General features: G+C 46.6%; 7 protein-coding genes across 7 annotated transcripts; 1 reads left to right on the top strand and 6 right to left on the bottom strand.

Moving 5' to 3' along the window:
* Positions 1-22: 22 nt before the first annotated feature.
* On the bottom strand, positions 23-2,082 carry N7443_004154 (uncharacterized protein; the record flags this gene model as incomplete). The annotated part of the gene is made up of 3 exons (XM_056884210.1): positions 23-848; positions 919-1,356; positions 1,421-2,082. 3 exons carry the CDS (start codon positions 2,080-2,082, stop codon positions 23-25), a joined length of 1,926 nt encoding a protein of 641 aa, XP_056742488.1.
* Positions 2,083-2,750: 668 nt separating this feature from the next.
* On the bottom strand, positions 2,751-4,986 carry N7443_004153 (uncharacterized protein; the record flags this gene model as incomplete). Its single annotated transcript, XM_056884209.1, has 15 exons — positions 2,751-2,923; positions 3,010-3,129; positions 3,182-3,256; positions 3,318-3,457; positions 3,511-3,598; positions 3,659-3,712; positions 3,770-3,824; positions 3,877-4,046; positions 4,099-4,136; positions 4,187-4,252; positions 4,306-4,383; positions 4,435-4,481; positions 4,537-4,564; positions 4,618-4,711; positions 4,770-4,986. 15 exons carry the CDS (start codon positions 4,984-4,986, stop codon positions 2,751-2,753), a joined length of 1,443 nt encoding a protein of 480 aa, XP_056742487.1.
* Positions 4,987-7,485: 2,499 nt separating this feature from the next.
* N7443_004152 (uncharacterized protein) lies at positions 7,486-8,690 on the top strand (the record flags this gene model as incomplete). Its single annotated transcript, XM_056884208.1, has 4 exons — positions 7,486-7,568; positions 7,590-8,085; positions 8,133-8,327; positions 8,379-8,690. 4 exons carry the CDS (start codon positions 7,486-7,488, stop codon positions 8,688-8,690), a joined length of 1,086 nt encoding a protein of 361 aa, XP_056742486.1.
* Positions 8,691-8,899: 209 nt separating this feature from the next.
* N7443_004151 (Helicase C-terminal) lies at positions 8,900-10,005 on the bottom strand (the record flags this gene model as incomplete). The annotated part of the gene is made up of 2 exons (XM_056884207.1): positions 8,900-9,591; positions 9,654-10,005. 2 exons carry the CDS (start codon positions 10,003-10,005, stop codon positions 8,900-8,902), a joined length of 1,044 nt encoding a protein of 347 aa, XP_056742485.1.
* A 766-nt stretch (positions 10,006-10,771) lies between these two features.
* On the bottom strand, positions 10,772-11,437 carry N7443_004150 (uncharacterized protein; the record flags this gene model as incomplete). The annotated part of the gene is made up of 1 exon (XM_056884206.1): positions 10,772-11,437. One exon carries the CDS (start codon positions 11,435-11,437, stop codon positions 10,772-10,774), a length of 666 nt encoding a protein of 221 aa, XP_056742484.1.
* A 1,525-nt stretch (positions 11,438-12,962) lies between these two features.
* N7443_004149 (carbon-nitrogen hydrolase family protein) lies at positions 12,963-13,880 on the bottom strand (the record flags this gene model as incomplete). The annotated part of the gene is made up of 2 exons (XM_056884205.1): positions 12,963-13,775; positions 13,839-13,880. The coding sequence occupies 2 exons, from the start codon at positions 13,878-13,880 to the stop codon at positions 12,963-12,965; spliced, it is 855 nt and encodes a 284-aa protein (XP_056742483.1).
* A 521-nt stretch (positions 13,881-14,401) lies between these two features.
* N7443_004148 (uncharacterized protein) lies at positions 14,402-16,258 on the bottom strand (the record flags this gene model as incomplete). Its single annotated transcript, XM_056884204.1, has 5 exons — positions 14,402-14,638; positions 14,700-15,879; positions 15,932-16,002; positions 16,067-16,140; positions 16,198-16,258. 5 exons carry the CDS (start codon positions 16,256-16,258, stop codon positions 14,402-14,404), a joined length of 1,623 nt encoding a protein of 540 aa, XP_056742482.1.
* Between the last annotated feature and the right edge of the window lie 605 nt (positions 16,259-16,863).

Below are 16,863 nucleotides of genomic sequence, written 5' to 3'. Positions count from 1 at the left end.
TAAATTTCTTCCGCTTCGACAATCACATGCTTTGCAACGTATCCCAAATACTCGGAAACAAGGCATCTATAAACTCGGTATCTGGGATGAACTGTTGCCGCGTTTCTATAGTGGAATCATCTAACGGCACACTCGTAGGTGGAGCAGCCCGGAGTCTTCCAACCAGTTCCGAGTGCTGCGCTAGACAAATATCCACAAGATCCCACCCAAAATTCTCTTGATGCGATCTCAGAGAAGACAAAAAGTCATCTGCCATTTTAAGAGAAGTACTTTGGGAAAGCCCAGTACCCGACTGTTCCGTTTCAAGAGCGCAGCGTATCAAGAAAGTGACGGTTGAAACGAAAGTAAATGCAGACACCGGAAGCCAGAAATCCCCTAATTGAGGCGGCTCAAGTTCCTGAACCAAGATCACAATGTCTTCTGCTATACGCCGAGCATCCATGATTTGATTTGCTAGTTTCTCGGCATTGTAAGCGGGGTTTTGTCTCTCTCTGTCTAGGTAGATCCTCCGTAGAAGAAGTCTGACAGCGAGATAGGCGAGACGTAGATTAGAGGCACCTGGGATTCTGAGACCTATCCCTCGAGTGACGATCTTGCGGACGTCTCCTGTCAGGGTATCGATCCATTTGTTCAGCTCTAGATCAAGGTTTCGCTCCGGTACATCCAGACTGATGGCGTAGACGTGCTCGAGGCAAAGATCAAGAACTTCCGTTAGACAAACGAGAGCTATGAAAATATCGTGCGCCTTTCTGTGTTGTTCACGAACAGGGAGATGTTCTTCTGTCGGGATGGGTACGTCGTATTGGGTCCGTCTGATGTGAGGTGGTGTGCCATATGCAAGACTCGACCTGAAGAAAATCATTATCAGCTCGCATGACCATTGATGACCATTGCAAACAAAAGGATATAAAAGCGTACCAGCGATCATGGATGAGCATCGACCACCAAATTTTCATCCTCAAGTGTTTCTCCGCTTGTGGTATGTCCCACGGGAGTGGATTTCGATTCAATCCCAGTGAATAGCAAAGAGCGATTGCCGACCCTAGTTGAATTCCATTCCCGATCATAGAAGTAGTCGGGCGGCCACCGATATTGAGAAGAATCGCAGTAATGGTAGACATTCCAGGTGACAGATGTAGTTCGGAGTATAGAGCCTCACAAGCCAGGTTCCAGATGAACCGAATGTCTGGATATCGCACCTGAGATAGCTCCGGATCATGCCTCCAAAAAACCAGCATATGCCCATATAAACAGGAGAGCAAAGCAGGAGAGATGCGGTCTCTGGCATTAATAAACTGTTCGCGGAATGTATTCTCATCCAGTAGAGGAAAGCATGGGTTGACTTTCTCGAGATACCTAGTGGTTGCACCCTGTTACTTTCAAAAGCGTTGGCTGTTGGAATATCTTAGATATCACATACATGTCAACTAGGTGTAGATCCCAAGGCTCAATGAGCTTCTCGATTACCTGCAGCTTATGCAGCGCAGGATTCGAGTTGAGCATCATACCCAAAGGCCGCTTTTGCACTTTTGTGAAGACGATTGGAAATGATGAGCTGCCAAGCTCCACTGGGCGAATGGCTCGCATCCCTCGATTTCCTGGAATGCTGGATAGATAGTCTGCTAGGATGTGGCTATCGCCCATGACGGCCGGGCCAAGAATATGTGGGTTGTCATCGTCTGCTTCTAATGACATGGGCGTACCTTGCACAGCTTGACATTGTTTCCAGTCGAGATTAATGTGATGCGAGGATGTGCTTGTAGAAAAGGGAATATCAGAGACGGGGAGCGGTTGCACGGCGGTGATATTAGGGGATAGTATGGCATTTTGAGCTGGGGGTTGGCTGCTCGATTCCACCGATAATTCTGTAGCTCTACTAGCCTGAGCTCTTTGAGGTGCCCTGTGTGATGTTTTCCGTCGCTTCTCGGCTGGGAATGAACACTCTGTGCCGTGGGCGCGGCAGGTCATGCATGCCGACGAGTGGGCTTCGATTGTGCAGCGCGATTTTCGTCGCCGGCAAGCATTACATGCTGGTCTGACGTGTGATCGGTAGGGTCTTTCTTCTCCACCTTCACCTCCCATGAGAGTCTTGCCGATGAGCCGACGTGGATAGAAGCGCCGCGGAGGTCTGACAACCCGCAGAGTTGACAGAACGCTGAAATGCGGACGGATCGAGAAATCAAATGTTGTGTATATTGTAGCTCCCAATACAAGTTGCAATATTTTTGTCAACAGCTGCTTTGCTGCTCAGAGTGTGGTAATAGGAAGTACCAGGATGTCAGTTTCCCGCGGCGTAATGGGGACCCACTCGCCGACCTCCTTATCTACCGAGGCGGGGTCATCCAGTGCCTCGTTATAACCTGGTTCTGGACCCAAAAGATGATGATTCCGACGGAGGGACTAAGGTGGCCCAGATCAGTGAAGTAGTATTCTATAATAGAGAAGTGATGGGTGGCCGAAAGTTTGATTGAAGGGAAATGGCCGTGGTGAAAGCGTCCTTAGATACCCACACATAGTATATCGATCTACCAATCCTGAGATTTTTCAAGAACTTAGAGACGTGATTTTAATATTCGTAGGAGAGTAGAAACAAATATTTACCTGATTACCAATAGGAAGCAAATAAGTAGCCTGTAAACTGGGCCTGACCTAGAAGGTTCAAAATAGCCAATGTAATAAATCTTCAACAACAATTTTTGGATCCTTCGTATATCGATTGAACTCGACATTCCGGCTTGACGTGAGCGTATTCATCTTGTAACACTGGTTTCACCAACAACAATATCCCCTTTTCTGGTATTATCAATAAACTTCTCAGGGTGCTCCTCTTCATCATGAAGATGAGTCAAATTATCATCGCTTCTGTCATGTTCGATGGGCTGGTGGTCTCTGAGAACGAACCAGGTAGGCAACACTGCAAGGCCTGTGGTTTTTTTCCATTTCAGTTAGTCGAGCCAGACTATTTGCACGCGCTAGGAAGCAAAGATCTGTAATAATTCAAAGACTTACCAAGAAGAATTGTGTTGACTGCAAGGGGAACTCTTCCCCCATACCAATCCCTAGTGTTGAGTCCAAATGACACTGCCTGAGAGAAACTTTCTTGTCCACGAAGGATACCTGAGAGTCGAGCTAGATGTAGTAAGCATGTATATCCGACGTAGAAAGACACATGAGTTCATACAGAGCTCGGAGATATTGTCCGTCATGGTTGAAAGGAAATAGTATAGCCAATTCTGCAATGCCTGTCGGGAGAATTCTGTGATCGGACCAGTCAGCTATCTTCCATGAAAAACATGTTTATTAAGAAAGAGCCTCACCCCAGAGAATGACCACGAACAGCCCTTTCGTAAACCCCTTGTCGGACCAGTCATACGACGGTGACATTTTAGTAAACTGCTCCTGAACGACCCAGCCGTAAATCCAAGCAAGTATGTGCAAGAAAATGACATAGTAAAATCTGATGAAAAGTGAGATAGAGTACGGCGAGTTGTGATGGCAGCGTTTACTTACGTGTATGTGAGTCGGCTCTTGATTGATAGCATTCGATAGTCCAAAATCCGGCTGATGCTCCAAGAAGAAATGAGTGTTCCAAGGTATGCTAGTAACATAGAGTAAGCAAACCCTCCAATTTCCTGGATAATGGTGCGCAATTACTTACCAACGAACCCAATCAGTGCACGCGCTCGAACACCAAAGTAGTAAGTCTCGAAGTCTTTGTTCACATGTCAACAATGGAAAAATACGTTTTTTATAGTTGTTGAAAACTTACTTCCTTCGTATTGATTGAAATAGGAAGCCCAGAAGACAGGAAGAAGCAACATGATCTGAAGATAGCACGTCAGTGACTGCGATTGATACCGAAGCATTGCAACCTACATCTTTTCGGTGAGAAAGCTTCCAGAGCTCTAGCATCTCGGCCCGCCATGAGTCTTGAATAACAATCTTGACTTTACTTCCATCACTTCGCTGGACGTTTTCGGGCCGGGTGAGGAAGATTGCAAGCGGAACGGCAAGGCACTGTAGGGCAACGAAGATAAGATAAGTTTCTGTTTTTCAGTCAGCAACAAGCTCGTTCTGAAAAAGCAGCGAGAGGTATACCTGATCCGACCTTTCCTTTACTCTTCGAGCTCGCTGAGCTGCTTTGGTGTAAGCAATCACTTTTGATCATGAGTTGATGGATTCTTACTGATTTAGCCCAAGCACAATAGCACTTCCCAATAGAGGACCGCCAGTCCTGAACCAAAGCCAGATGCTAACGCTAGTCAATACCGATGTTGCAGGATCGTTTACCATGTATAGACTCACTTCATATACTGACCCCGTTTAGCAGGTTCGGGGTAGCCAAGTGCCACTGCACCCTCCGATGCCCAGAAAAGACCAGCTCTGTGATTGAAAGTCAGTCTCTGGTTTGATTAGAATTTTCGTTGAACTCACGATAAGCCACATGCGATGGCACCGACTAGCACGAACCACTCATTTCCCTGAAAAATAATCAATGACTGTCACGTAAAATGGACACCGGCGATGAGTATTCACAAAGCGATTATTTGTATATAGCGCAGCTCTGGAACATAAATTAATAAATAGAAATTGTCTGGACAGCATATAAAAACCCACGAGTAGACCGGATAACCGACTGCGCCAAGCAGAAGAGTCCAATTCATGCCAATGCGGTTCGCGATCGGGCCACCGAATAGGCATAGAAAACCCACTGTTTGATGTGCTTGTCAGGGAATTTTTTCATCTATCAACAAATTGATTTGACATACTCAGACTAAAGACAAGAGCATTGGCAGCATTGATCAGATATGGTGATTCTGCACCACCCGCGCCCAACGAGTTCATGGCATTCCATAACCCTGGGGCCATGAAGCCAACGCCACCAATAATGAAGGCATTGAAAAGCGTTGTACGATACCATATGCGCTTCATTCCTCGGGTAGATCCGTCGTCGGATGATCCCAGTGTTGGCTTTGAATCGGTCATACTATTTGCAACGACTTTTAAATCTCAAGACTTGGCGGGAGGCTGACTTTGCTGTTTACTACAAAATGCTAGATACAATTTTTGTGGATTTTACGGTTTCTATATGCTGAAGCATCAACATAAGCTCATCTATGAGCAAAATTGCGTGCTAGAGAAAAGCAAAGATCTCACTGTGTGCCAATGCATGTCACCATCAATAACCGACTCCACTATGGACCCGCAACTTGGAGGATAACCAATCTTCTCGTGAACTAAAAGCACGGCGTCTTGCCAAGTTGTTCGTCAATTTCCTTTCGAAGTTTAGTGTTCGGTCTGTGCCGCGTTCCTTCGGTTTAATAGATCTAGGCTTCAATTTTTAGCAGGGGTAGGGGTCTGCGGGAGGCAAGTCGTAGCCGACTTTTTGTGGATCAAGTTGCTGCGACCCTAGACGCGCGATATTATTATTCTCCTCTTCCCTGTTACCCTCAACCGCTAGTATTTCTTTGTCCCCTACTTCACCTTCTATGTCTATAGCGGCAGAATCCAGTACTAGAACTATCCTAGGGGCCCTGTATCTATTATAAACTATACAATCTTAGTTCTAGTGAGCGAGCTTTTCAATAGACTATCTAACGTAGATAGATGCCTGCCTTTCCATGGTCATTCCCATTTAGGAATGAGAATCACATTTTGGGAAGCATTCTGGATTTCTGGAGTCGCTGGTATCCAGCAGATTATCAATGCTTTAAGGTCGGGATCTTCGACCACAAAATTTCATTTTGTGGTGACTCGCCTTCTTATGGTAAATAATCTCCCTAGGCCACATCCCTTCTTATACTGAGCAACAAGATGATGCTGTCACATATAGAGACAGCTGAGAATGTCTTGTGGGCAATAAGCGATCAATTCCTCGTTATTTTGAAGACATCTGAAATACTTTGTTTATCTAACTTCCTTGTTTTTCTACTATTAGGTTTTATTGACCCTTCAAACTGAGGGCCATCGAAAGATACCCATCACCAACGGGCTGGTCAAAGTAGGTGAAATATGGGAATAAGAGCAGCTGAGTTGAGAAAGAGAGAGGAATAATAGTGAAAGCCGTGAGATAACATGATTAAGATACAGTTTTGGGGGGTACTTTCGGTCCCAGTTTGTGCTTATTTTTTCTATAGGAGCTCCCAGATAGTGGTTCCGAGAAGAGTGGATGCAGGGGCAAGAAGGTAGGGTGTATTGGGGGGTTTCATAGAAAACTATCTTACATGTAATGAAGTGTTGCTTTGGAATTAAGGAGATAGAATTTGCCGTATTATCAGTCTACGTCCATGTTTGTGACTCTCTTTTCCGCTTCATCCTCGGATACCCATTCATGTAGAAGGCCCAATTTCTGCTGTGGAAATGCCGTCTCCTCCATGCTCGCGCACCGATTGCTTACTCTAATTGGCCCGTAGTCGATCCAACAGTTCTGCACCCACATCTCCATCGTCATGGCCCTCCTCGCTAGCGGTGAATATATATGACGGTCGCTGCTATCAATGTGGCAGTCTACATCTTCTGCATCCTCTTCTACTCCAAGGGCAAGGAAATCAGGCTCTGGCTACAACGCAAAACCTTGCTTGAGTATTTGGGACTTCTGTGATACCAACATTACAACAAAATTTGGTGCATTCTGATCCGGTTTACGACAAGAACCGTGAGATCAGTATCGATAATCACTAGATAACTGAGACCACTTCTTTAAGGTTTATCAAGAACTCTTCTATTTTATCCCTGGCCAGGCCGCCTTCTATGTATGTAACATCCTCAGGGCCCAGCGTTATTTGGACTTCAGAGTGGAGTGAGCCGTGGTTTGGTTTTCACCGACCAGAGGGCAAAAGACTGAGACCCACAATATTGGCGATTTCTTATGCGTAAAGCTCATCAGGTCATCAGGTCGTCAGGGCAACCACTGAATGACCTGATGAGCTATATACCCTGATTTCTTCCAAATTGGGAATCGCCATGTTGAGAAGTTATCCCTGGGTATGTATTGCAATTCTACCAGATACCATTCCGTTGACTGGCCTTCGAATGAGAAACATTCAAAGTTCAAACGAGGGAGACCCACCTTGATGATTCGGTGGAGTCGCGTCTTTTTTCAGCTCCGGGAACGCCGTCCCCAAAAGCCTAGTCAATCATGAACTCGTGGTAGAGGGGCCGCAAATGATGGGGCAATAGATGTGAAAAAGTCCTAGTGAGGTATCTTCTTGTGAATCTGATCTATGTGACAAGCTAATATTCCTTATGGCGGGGTCTGAAAGGGGGTTGATGGTTCAGGGTTTCTTCGGGCCTTTCATCGCCCCCTTTCAGGCTAGTGAAGATTATGGAACTTCCCCTATCAGAAGAACGTCCGGCCACCCCACAAAACAAGTTTTCTTTAAAAGATTTTTGGCATTCAAGTCCTTAAAACATATTTGCAGATTTTGAAAGCTTGCTTTGGTCTTCGTATTGATTTTCATAATCACATCCTTTGACCGAGACATTATGTACTTCCCAAGGACGAAGAATGAATGGTGGTTCTCCGGGACAATAACTTTACAGGCGGCTTTGATTGTTATTCTTGAAGTGTGAGTTCTTCACACCTTTAGGTTCGGTAGTTTTGATCTTCTGACCTTGAACAGCTACATCCTGACACAATGGCAATCGTGGACTCTTCCCCATGCAACACAGGTCCAGATTTCCTACATTGTGCCCGTTAGTTTAGCATTGCTCATATTTGCCTGCATCTACGCCGCTATTCTTTCGTTAGATGGTATTCACTGCAAGAATAATATCTTGCTCTTTGCACTTTGCGGTTGCAATGTCTTGATTTTGATTTTCTCTGCCATGCAATATGGGCAACTCAGAGATGCGGTCAACAACCTGCCTCTCCAGCGCGATTCCCATTTGAACCCGCTCGTGAAACTGGACATGAATATCTGGTCTTATATTCAGCCTGCACAGCTCGCGGCTATCATTTTCATTGGCCTTTGCAGTCCCATCACATGGGTCGCTGCGTATTATCTACACAAAGAATATGCATGGGCTCTATACAGACAACTACATGGTGACTCAAGTTTTAAAATCCGCTATCTTGCATACGAGGTGAGCTTCCATCTATAATGAATCTGATATCGACTAACTCAATTTAGATTTTCCTCGTTCTCATCAAACTCGATTTCTTCTTTTTGGTCGGGTTCATCGTCCAATATGACCTAGTCGATGTTCACTTTGAAGAGCCGGAGTATTCTCTCACCTTGGCTCTGATACCAGTTTCCTTCATTATCATGTTGATGGGGATCTGGACCGTTCGTTCAGAATGGAAGATTGCCACGTTTAGCGTCATTGTAAGGAACTTCTTCTACTTGGTAAGACCATCACTAAATCTTTGCAATTAGGTTTGCCTCATTTTGTTGATGGCATATTTGCTAAGCCGGATCATCATTCTCTGCGGGCACACATCCCGCGCGAATACTGCCGGGAAGGACACGATGTTGCTACTGGCCATTACGTCGTTGGTCCTCACATTCTTTACCGTCATTTGCGTCATTCAATGTTTCTTCAACTTCGGTCATGGGCTGGAGTCAATTATCGGCAATAAGAAGCAGCCGTCACGGGATTACGGTTACGATTCCCAAACCATATCAAGTTCTATGGATGGTCATTCGCTTGAATTTTCGAAGCCAAACGCTCGGTTGTCAATTGAATAAAGCATATTGACACCGAAATGTGACAACGACCAAAAGTGTACGTAATGAAAGATGACTTAATATAGCTACAGCGTTACTTTCATCACTACACTCATGATAATTCTTTCTTGCAACATCTCTGGCTTAGACTTGTACAATTAAACCATTAGACAATTTACTTTCATGCGTGTTTCCTCCGTCAAATCTTCCTTTGTGCACCATCTCATCATTTACTGCTCCCCCAACATCGCTTTCTTCCCAGTGGTTCTCAGAAATTCTTTCTCCATATGCTCCCATATCTTCTCATCTATTCCATCTCGTCTGAGAGTGTTCAAAACCCTCTGCACATCTGCATCACCACTCTCACAATTCTCATCCACGATGTAGACACCACTTCCAACAGCTCCATCACTACCAACAGCAATCTCCACCACATCTAGCAGTGTAGAGTTATTCTGTAATGACAAAATCTTTGGCTTCTTCGATGAAAACCTCGCACTTGTCGCCAGATAAACATGTCTTTCACCCGTCTCATCGAGAGAAACATACTCTCTCGTAGAGAAAAGACTTGTAACCCGAAACACAGATTTCATAACAGCTCCTAAGACCCCCTTCATCGATTGTGAAAGGGGCGTGTCCACGAAACCGGGGTAATCATGTACAAAGCTTACTTCAGGAGCCAGTTTTGCAAAATGTTCGAGCGTCAGTGTGATCATCGAACAAAGATGACCACGCGCTCTCCAGGGTAGGACCCTCTTTGCTGGTATATCGTTGGTGTTCACAGGTCCTTCTTTAGTTCCTGCAAGAACGATCACCACTCGACTTATTGATGAGTGTTGGAGCATTGGAAGTAAATTGGCGATGAAGCGCATGCGAGAGTAGTAACCGAGAGCCATGACGAGAGACAATTTCTCAGTTGTTTCTGTGCAGCAATTAATTATCTGCAAAATGTCCTTGATTCACAGTGCGTCTCCAAAAATGTACCTGTGCTTATGTCTAGAGTGCCTTGGCTCTGGAACAGAATATCGATCCGTATCTCCTTCTCGCGGATCTTCGAGCAGACTTCGTCGACGACATTAAGCAGACTCACATCGGCTTTGATGAACTCGTACCGGCCATCCATATTGATACCCTCAAGCTGCTTTAGGATATCATCGGCGGCTTGCTGCGAGCGACCGATAAAATAGATTCGCGGTTGTCGGGTGTGCTGCGCAAAGTGAAAAAGAGACGCTTTACCAATTCCGCTGGTCGCACCAACGAAAACAGCCACTATGTCCGGTTGTAGCGTCTTTGGAATGGCCTCATTCGATGAATGGACCTCTGATAGAGCAACCATGGTGAATCGGATATGCAGTAGTCGACGGATCGGAGAAGAGTTGGTAGCTATAGCTTCAAACACTCGCAATTCTTGCAAATGGCATACGTGGCATGCTATACGCGATAAGGAAGAGGAGAAAGAGATGTCAGACTGCCACCTTTCTCTAGCAAGTCCAATAGCACACACTAAGGATTCGAAGTTCCGCTGCGTGGATTACTCATCACCCATATCGGTCGACTCGACAGACTGATCGGGCTTTATTGAGGAGGATAGCCCGATACAGACTAGTGTGATTCTAACGGCAGGGCGAGAACAATGTCTACGAGGGAACTGGCTTCGAGACACCAATGATGAGGATAGGAACAGCAGGGTGTGTCTTCATCTCCATCTTGCGGCTGGGTAAAATCTTCCAAGTTTGAGAGCTCATCTCAAGTCAGTGGTTGGATTGCAAACCTCCTTGCCAACCGGAATTCGGGTATCAGAATCCCCGAACTGCGTACACCTGTTTACTTTCCGGCAGAATCCCAAGAGATACGGGGTCTTTGTCTTTAATAGTATCGTGACGCCGAGGCTCAATTTGAGGCTACATCAAGTAAACAAGTTCCAAAGATCAAGTATGTTTCATGATAATTAAGTAAAGATAATAATGATGAGGTATCGTGACGCCGAGACTCGATGAACCGTAGCGAACGTAAAAGAAAGGTGCATTTTAACATACATGACGGCAACAAAAACACCATATATTGCTGTCACGGATAATACAATCCAGTCACAATTTTGTGATCTACAAAGCGAGAGCAAGGCCCAGGATGCCCGCAGCGCCGGCAAGGCTCATGGCAATACCGCCAGTAGCAGCAGGGGAACCAGCAGTAGAGGTGGAAGAGCCACCAGTAGTAGAAGCGGAAGCAGAGTCGGAGGAGCTGCTGTCAGAGTTGGAAGTGGAAGTGGAAGTGGATGAGGTAGTAGTGGTAGTGATGGTGGAAGTAACCATGGAGCTCGAGCCAGAGGATCCAGTGAGAGGAGTAGACGATCCACTTGTGCTGCTGGCGGTGCTAGAACCCATGGAGCCGGTGATGGAGCCCATGGTGGGCATGGAGCTTCCGTAGAGGCTAGACATCTCCGAGGCCTCGGCCATAGCAGCGGAAGTCTCCCAGTCCTTGACACTCTCGGGGAGGCTGCTGTACCATGCGGGATAGGTGCCCTCTGCGATCTTGCTGTACTCGGCGGAAGCGTAGGCCGCGTCGGTCTCCATGCTCATGAGCCAGGAAGTTGGGATAGCGGTTGACAAAACAGCCAGAATGGAGCTGGGAGGGACGGGGACATCGATGAAGTCGTCACTCGACCCGTCGTCACTGTAGAAGTCATCGCTGCTAGAGCCGGAGCTGGACTCAGTAGTCTGAGCAACAGCCGCGGTAGCGAAAAGGAGAGCAGCGAGAGTCTTGTACTGCATGATGGTGGTATTGAGATTGTATAGAATAGATTCTCAAAAGGGCCGTGTCAAAGCTGTGACAGTAAAGAGGATGAAGAATTTAGAGAATCCAAAAAAATCACTGGGGGCAAAGAGTCATTAAATAGCAAGGCAGCAGCTATGGCGCCTAAAATAACCCCAAACCTCGTGAGGCTCTGGTTTTTCTCAGGGCAGGGTCCAGTGGAGACGGGCTGAGTCCGAGACGTTCTTTCGCTTTCCTTTTCACGCTATGCGCCCTAGCTCCACTCCAAGGCCAATCACTGTTCGTCCGCCCCCAAGGCCGAGAGTTAAAGAGAGTTTGAGGGTCGCAAAAAGAGAGGGAAAGCGCCCCTTTGGTCCCTGCGCCCCATTTTCACGATGAGCTCCGTCGCCACATCCACCGGCTTGATCCGAACGAGTTAGCTTGCTAAAACGTGCCTAAAATATCCATAGGTTCCGACTCATGGCTCAGGATGCCTTTTCTCTAAAGCTAAGAGGTTTCTATCTTATTTCAGGCACGTTGGCAGCGAACACGAAATGGTACCGTCGGGATTCGGCAATAATGTCCGCGCACGTAAACTTTCAGTTACCATAATTTTGCCCCCAACCTTGAATTACCCACCCTGGAAGATATCCCATTGGAGTTCAGACTTATGGTGTTTGTTGTTCATGACATCACGTCTGGAGTACCGGTCCGAGAGTTCCCCAAATAAGATTCTGCCTGGTCACCGTGAGATGCTAAGGACTGGCCCAAGTTCCCACGTCTTCTCATTCACGATTCGCCAGACCCCACCATCAAACCTGCACTGGGCTGAAATGTCCTCGCTTTGTTCTCCAAGTTCTTTGTCTGTGACGCCCCGCTGTCGATCGGATGGTAATACCGCTGCCTTTAGCTTCAGACTGGGGCAAGCTTGGGGTAAATCATGTAACACTGCTATGGCGGTCAATTTTCGTAATGCAAACCCCTCCCCGCACTGTATATCGCAACTCTCTACCATAAAGACATGACGTGGACCCTCTCTATGTCTCTTGGCAAGCTTGATTTCGAGGATAACTCTCCCCATCCTTCACAAACTGACCCCAGATGGGCTTACGTGGCCCCGCCTCGTCTGACACCGTCGACCGCACTGCCTGCATCGATACGAGTGCTGCGGCAGTCATGAATAACACGAGCGCCAGAAATAGTATTTTTGCCGATGCGACGTCGAAGAAGCGAGTGATTTTTTTCGGTGGCTTAGTGTTTGGGTTGTATAATAGCGATATGTCCTGCATGCTGTGCTTGTCGCTCAAGTGCTTGGAAAAGCTTCTATGAAAAGACGTATGCATGTTGAGGGTGGACTATGCAGGGAGGAAATTTTACTGATGTTCCTCGTTTTCCTCTCTCCAGATAACATATGCCTCGTGTCGTGACATGCATATTCATGGGGCATGGAAACAAGCTTCGGAAGCAGTCGAATTCTCAACTATTGCCCAATAAATATACCAAGCCGAAGAATTATTTGCGTACATCACTGTTCATCAAGTGCCTCTATTTGCGATATCCATAATGCCAATCTGACGTCGCCATATCCTCACGAATCTTGTAAACATCCTCAGCCTCCTCCAGTATATTCATATCGACTTCCACAATCTTCATACCCTCCTCAGCATCTTTGAACCTCTCAATGCGTCCTAAAAATGGCATTGCCACCTGAGAAAGACCAGCGTATCCACCATCTATCGGCCCCGCAACATTGCAAAACACTACTGCTGCAGTATTCTCAAAAGCCCGACTTACAACAGCCGCATCAACAAAATCGCCTTCAGACTTAGGATTGCGCTTCATTCCCACTTCACCCGCATCGCTATACTTCCAGAATGCAGGAATAATAATCATCTTTGCTCCTTGTGCAATGAGCTCTCTGAAAGCTTCAGGGAATGCCAAGTCCCAGCAGATCAGGAGTCCGACTTTGCCTAGCGGCGTATCGAAAGCGATATGGCGAGTTTCGTTTTTCGATCCCTTGACATAGCCACGTTCTGAGTGCCAGAGATTCTTTTTCTCGTATTTTCCACAGACCGCGCCCGTGTTGTCGATGAAGTAAGCAGCGTTGACAATGCTATCGTCGTCGTGTAATTCGCCCAGGGATCCTGGGACGACGCAAATATTGAGCTCTTTGGCTATTGCGCAGTATGCGTCGAGATATCTCTTCCAATTTGCGCATTTTTGCCTGATTGAGGGGTCGTAGCTGGGAGAGAAGTCTGCGAGATGATACTCTGGAAGAACGGCCAACTGTGCGCCTGAGGCTGCTGCTTCTCTGATGAAGGATAATGCCCGTTGGTGATTGGATTCAATCTCGTTTTTCTTGATGTTAATGTGTCAACTTTCGAAAATAAAGAAGACTAAGCTGGGATATGGAGCACGCACTTTGGGGTGAAGTTGGATGACAGCGATCACGGTTGTCTTCATTGTGAAAGTTCGAGAGCAAAAGTAAGCACTTGAGGCGTTGCAGGTTTTTTATTATCGATAATTAAGTGATAGTCAGGTAAAGGCTTGAATCGATAAGTACCAGGATGTTCAACTTATATTTTATCGGAAATCGGAATGGTCAATAGAGCCAGTGTTACTCTGCCTTCCCCGCACGTACTGGACCTTCCTCAAAGAGAAATGCCTCTATCGCTTGCCTATTCTTTATCTCGGAAGCCTAGCCAATGTCAGTCAAGCACAGGCTGTTTGATTTACTGCTATAGCGCTTAGATTGCCCCGCTGCGATGCTTCTAGACCCAATAAGGGTCGGCGGGTGTCCGCGGGCTCCGAGAGCGATATCGACACTATTGATACAAGAAGCGGGTGTCTCCAAATTTGTCTCCAAATCCCTAATTTTGGAGCATTGAACAATGAACATGAGGATTTTCTTTATAAAAAAATAAAATGCCTAATTAGGACTAAATATTCCCTTTCAACTAATATTAGACCGTTTGAAGCCAACATCAAAAGGCTTTCTGAGCACTGAAGTGCCGATACCTGCCTGCACACTTCACTCGGAAAGCCTTCCCATAATAAATGAAAACAATATTTCCAAGCATGATCACTCCCACAATCAAGCCGAATGTCACATAAAACCACGTCAAGCCAACACGGTCGCACCATGGCGAAAGGGCAAAAACAAACATGGTAGAAATGAGATTACGAATAAAAGTGACGCCGACAATCGAGTCCGCGATGATCTGATAAACCCCAGATTAGTGGCACACTCTCAAAAGAAATTTCAAGACGGAAGAAGCTTACATCAGTGTACGAGTCGGTAAGATAAGTCAGTGCAGCACTGCTAGCTGGAACGACTCCAAATGCGCTGATTCCAAGCCCAAATGCCGGAAGAAGCCAGTGCGATCCATTGTTCAGACCGATTCCAAACATGAAAAGGCCTGCTGGGACAAATGGAGTGAATGCTAGGCATAGCCAAAGGCGCATCTCCGGTTCAAAGATGCCTCCGTTTCTTTTCGCAAGGTAGAGGCCAATTTTGTCACTCAAGGGTCCACAGATGAGGGTAGCAAGGCTAGTTCCAATGAATGGAGGAAGGCCCATGAGCCCAATTTGAGCAGATCCGAAGTTATAGGGCGGTAGTGTCATGACAGAAGATAGTGTGGTCACGGGGACTGTTGTGCACGCAGTCATGATACCGTACTCGAGCGCCATATAGAAGACGGCGGGAATGCTGAACATAATTTGGAATGGATGGTAGCTGTGTTTGACTAGTTGCCCGAGTGGTAGGGGTGAGTTCGACCATAGTGCCAGTTTCTTCAACTTGCTTTTCTTGGGAATGGAGTAGTCAATCTGGACTGCTTCAGGTTGATGTCCATCGTGGATGTTATCAATGACTTTCGGGGGTAGTGCTTCGGAGTCATGCTTGTCGCAGTTGGAAGCTGGAGCCAACTTGTCTTGGACAGCAACACCATCAATGGCTTCGGCGTAGAACATAGTTTCTTCGTAAAAGAAAAACAGAACGACCAGGCCGACTCCAAAAAGAATGGCCATCCACCACCACACCCACCTCCAACCTTGAGACAGAGTAATGTAACCGCCAGCCAGCGGTGATAGAGTAGTTCCGAATGTCATGAACCAGAAATAGATAGTATTCATCATACCACGCTCATGAACAAAGTAGACATCTGCCACAGTCATCTGAGCCAAAACTTCTGCCAAGGCTCCAACAATACAGCTCAGAATATTGACCAGCATCAGATCTGCGATATTTTGCATCCTCGCAGACCAGACGCTGATTCCAAGCTGAGCGGCAGTGCTGAGAACATACACTGGTCGTCTTCCGAATTTGAGGGCAAAGGGTACGAGAATCACAGCGCCGATGCATAGTGATCCGCAGCCGGCGGCATAACTGTCATTTAGTATGGCGAAGCTGAAGCCCAATTCTGCATTCACTGGGCCCCAGGTGACTGTTGCGACGTCGATGCTGAGATTATTAGTAAGGTCTTTTCAGTTTCGAAGAGCACCTGTATACTCACAATGCCAGAACCATCACAACGTAATAAGAAACGAATCCAAAATTCAGGTGCTTCCTCCATTGTGGCCAGTTCTGACGTTTGGAAATGTTAGCAATATGGAACATAGACGCCGATCAAATTGCTTCCATCACTCACTAATGGGTCGTTTGGATCATTCGTCGGCTTGGGCTCAAGAATCACCTCTGCGGAGTCACCTGAGGGGTTGAGCTCTGTTAAAGCCCTGTCAGTCCGCCGCACAAGTAGTGTTCGAACGATCCCTCACTTACCCTCAAGCCGAACCGTTCCTGGTGGCCAGGAAGGATCTATCGCATCATTATGTGAAGACATTGATTGCATTATCCAACCCCGCTTGTCGAGGACAGTCACACGGAAGAGAAGAATGAAGAAGCTGGGTCGTAAGTTAAGTATGGACCCGGGGCCATTTATGACCCCTGTGATATTCGTTTACCCATGGCCACACAACGATATTCAGTACGTGCCTTATCATCATCGGCCGTCGAAGTTGACGCTCTGTGGCCATTCACGATCGAAGATCAAGCGGCAATGTGGAACGACGCTTTTCTAAAAAGGGAAGTTTGAAGCAACGGCCAATAAAGGGGCTAAATGGAGACAAGCTTATCGTCTTTGTGCCGGCTTTTAACGCGGGGAACTGGCCTTGTGATAAGCCGGAACTGGGGTAATGTGATTTACCTAAGCCTATCGAGCCGATGATCCGTGGTCCTGTCATCGGCAATGGAGCTAGAAGTGCTGGTATATTCCAGAAGACAATTTAGCAATTTAGTCTACTGCATACTACAATTTAGATCGAAATAGCCTCTCTTTAATATCATCTTCATCATAGGTAATTTCACACAATGGAAATAGATGCCGCTTCTTCGATGTTTAGCCATGGGCGTTCTCGATGCCCTCCAGGTTTGAGGTGCACTCGTATT

This window comes from Penicillium atrosanguineum (assembly GCF_028827265.1).
Source record: "Penicillium atrosanguineum strain IBT 20685 chromosome Unknown utg000003l_segment0_segment0, whole genome shotgun sequence".
NCBI classification, from domain to species: Eukaryota; Fungi; Ascomycota; class Eurotiomycetes; order Eurotiales; family Aspergillaceae; genus Penicillium; species Penicillium atrosanguineum.
Note: the sequence above shows the minus strand (reverse complement) of the source record. Positions and strands in the feature narration are given on the sequence as shown.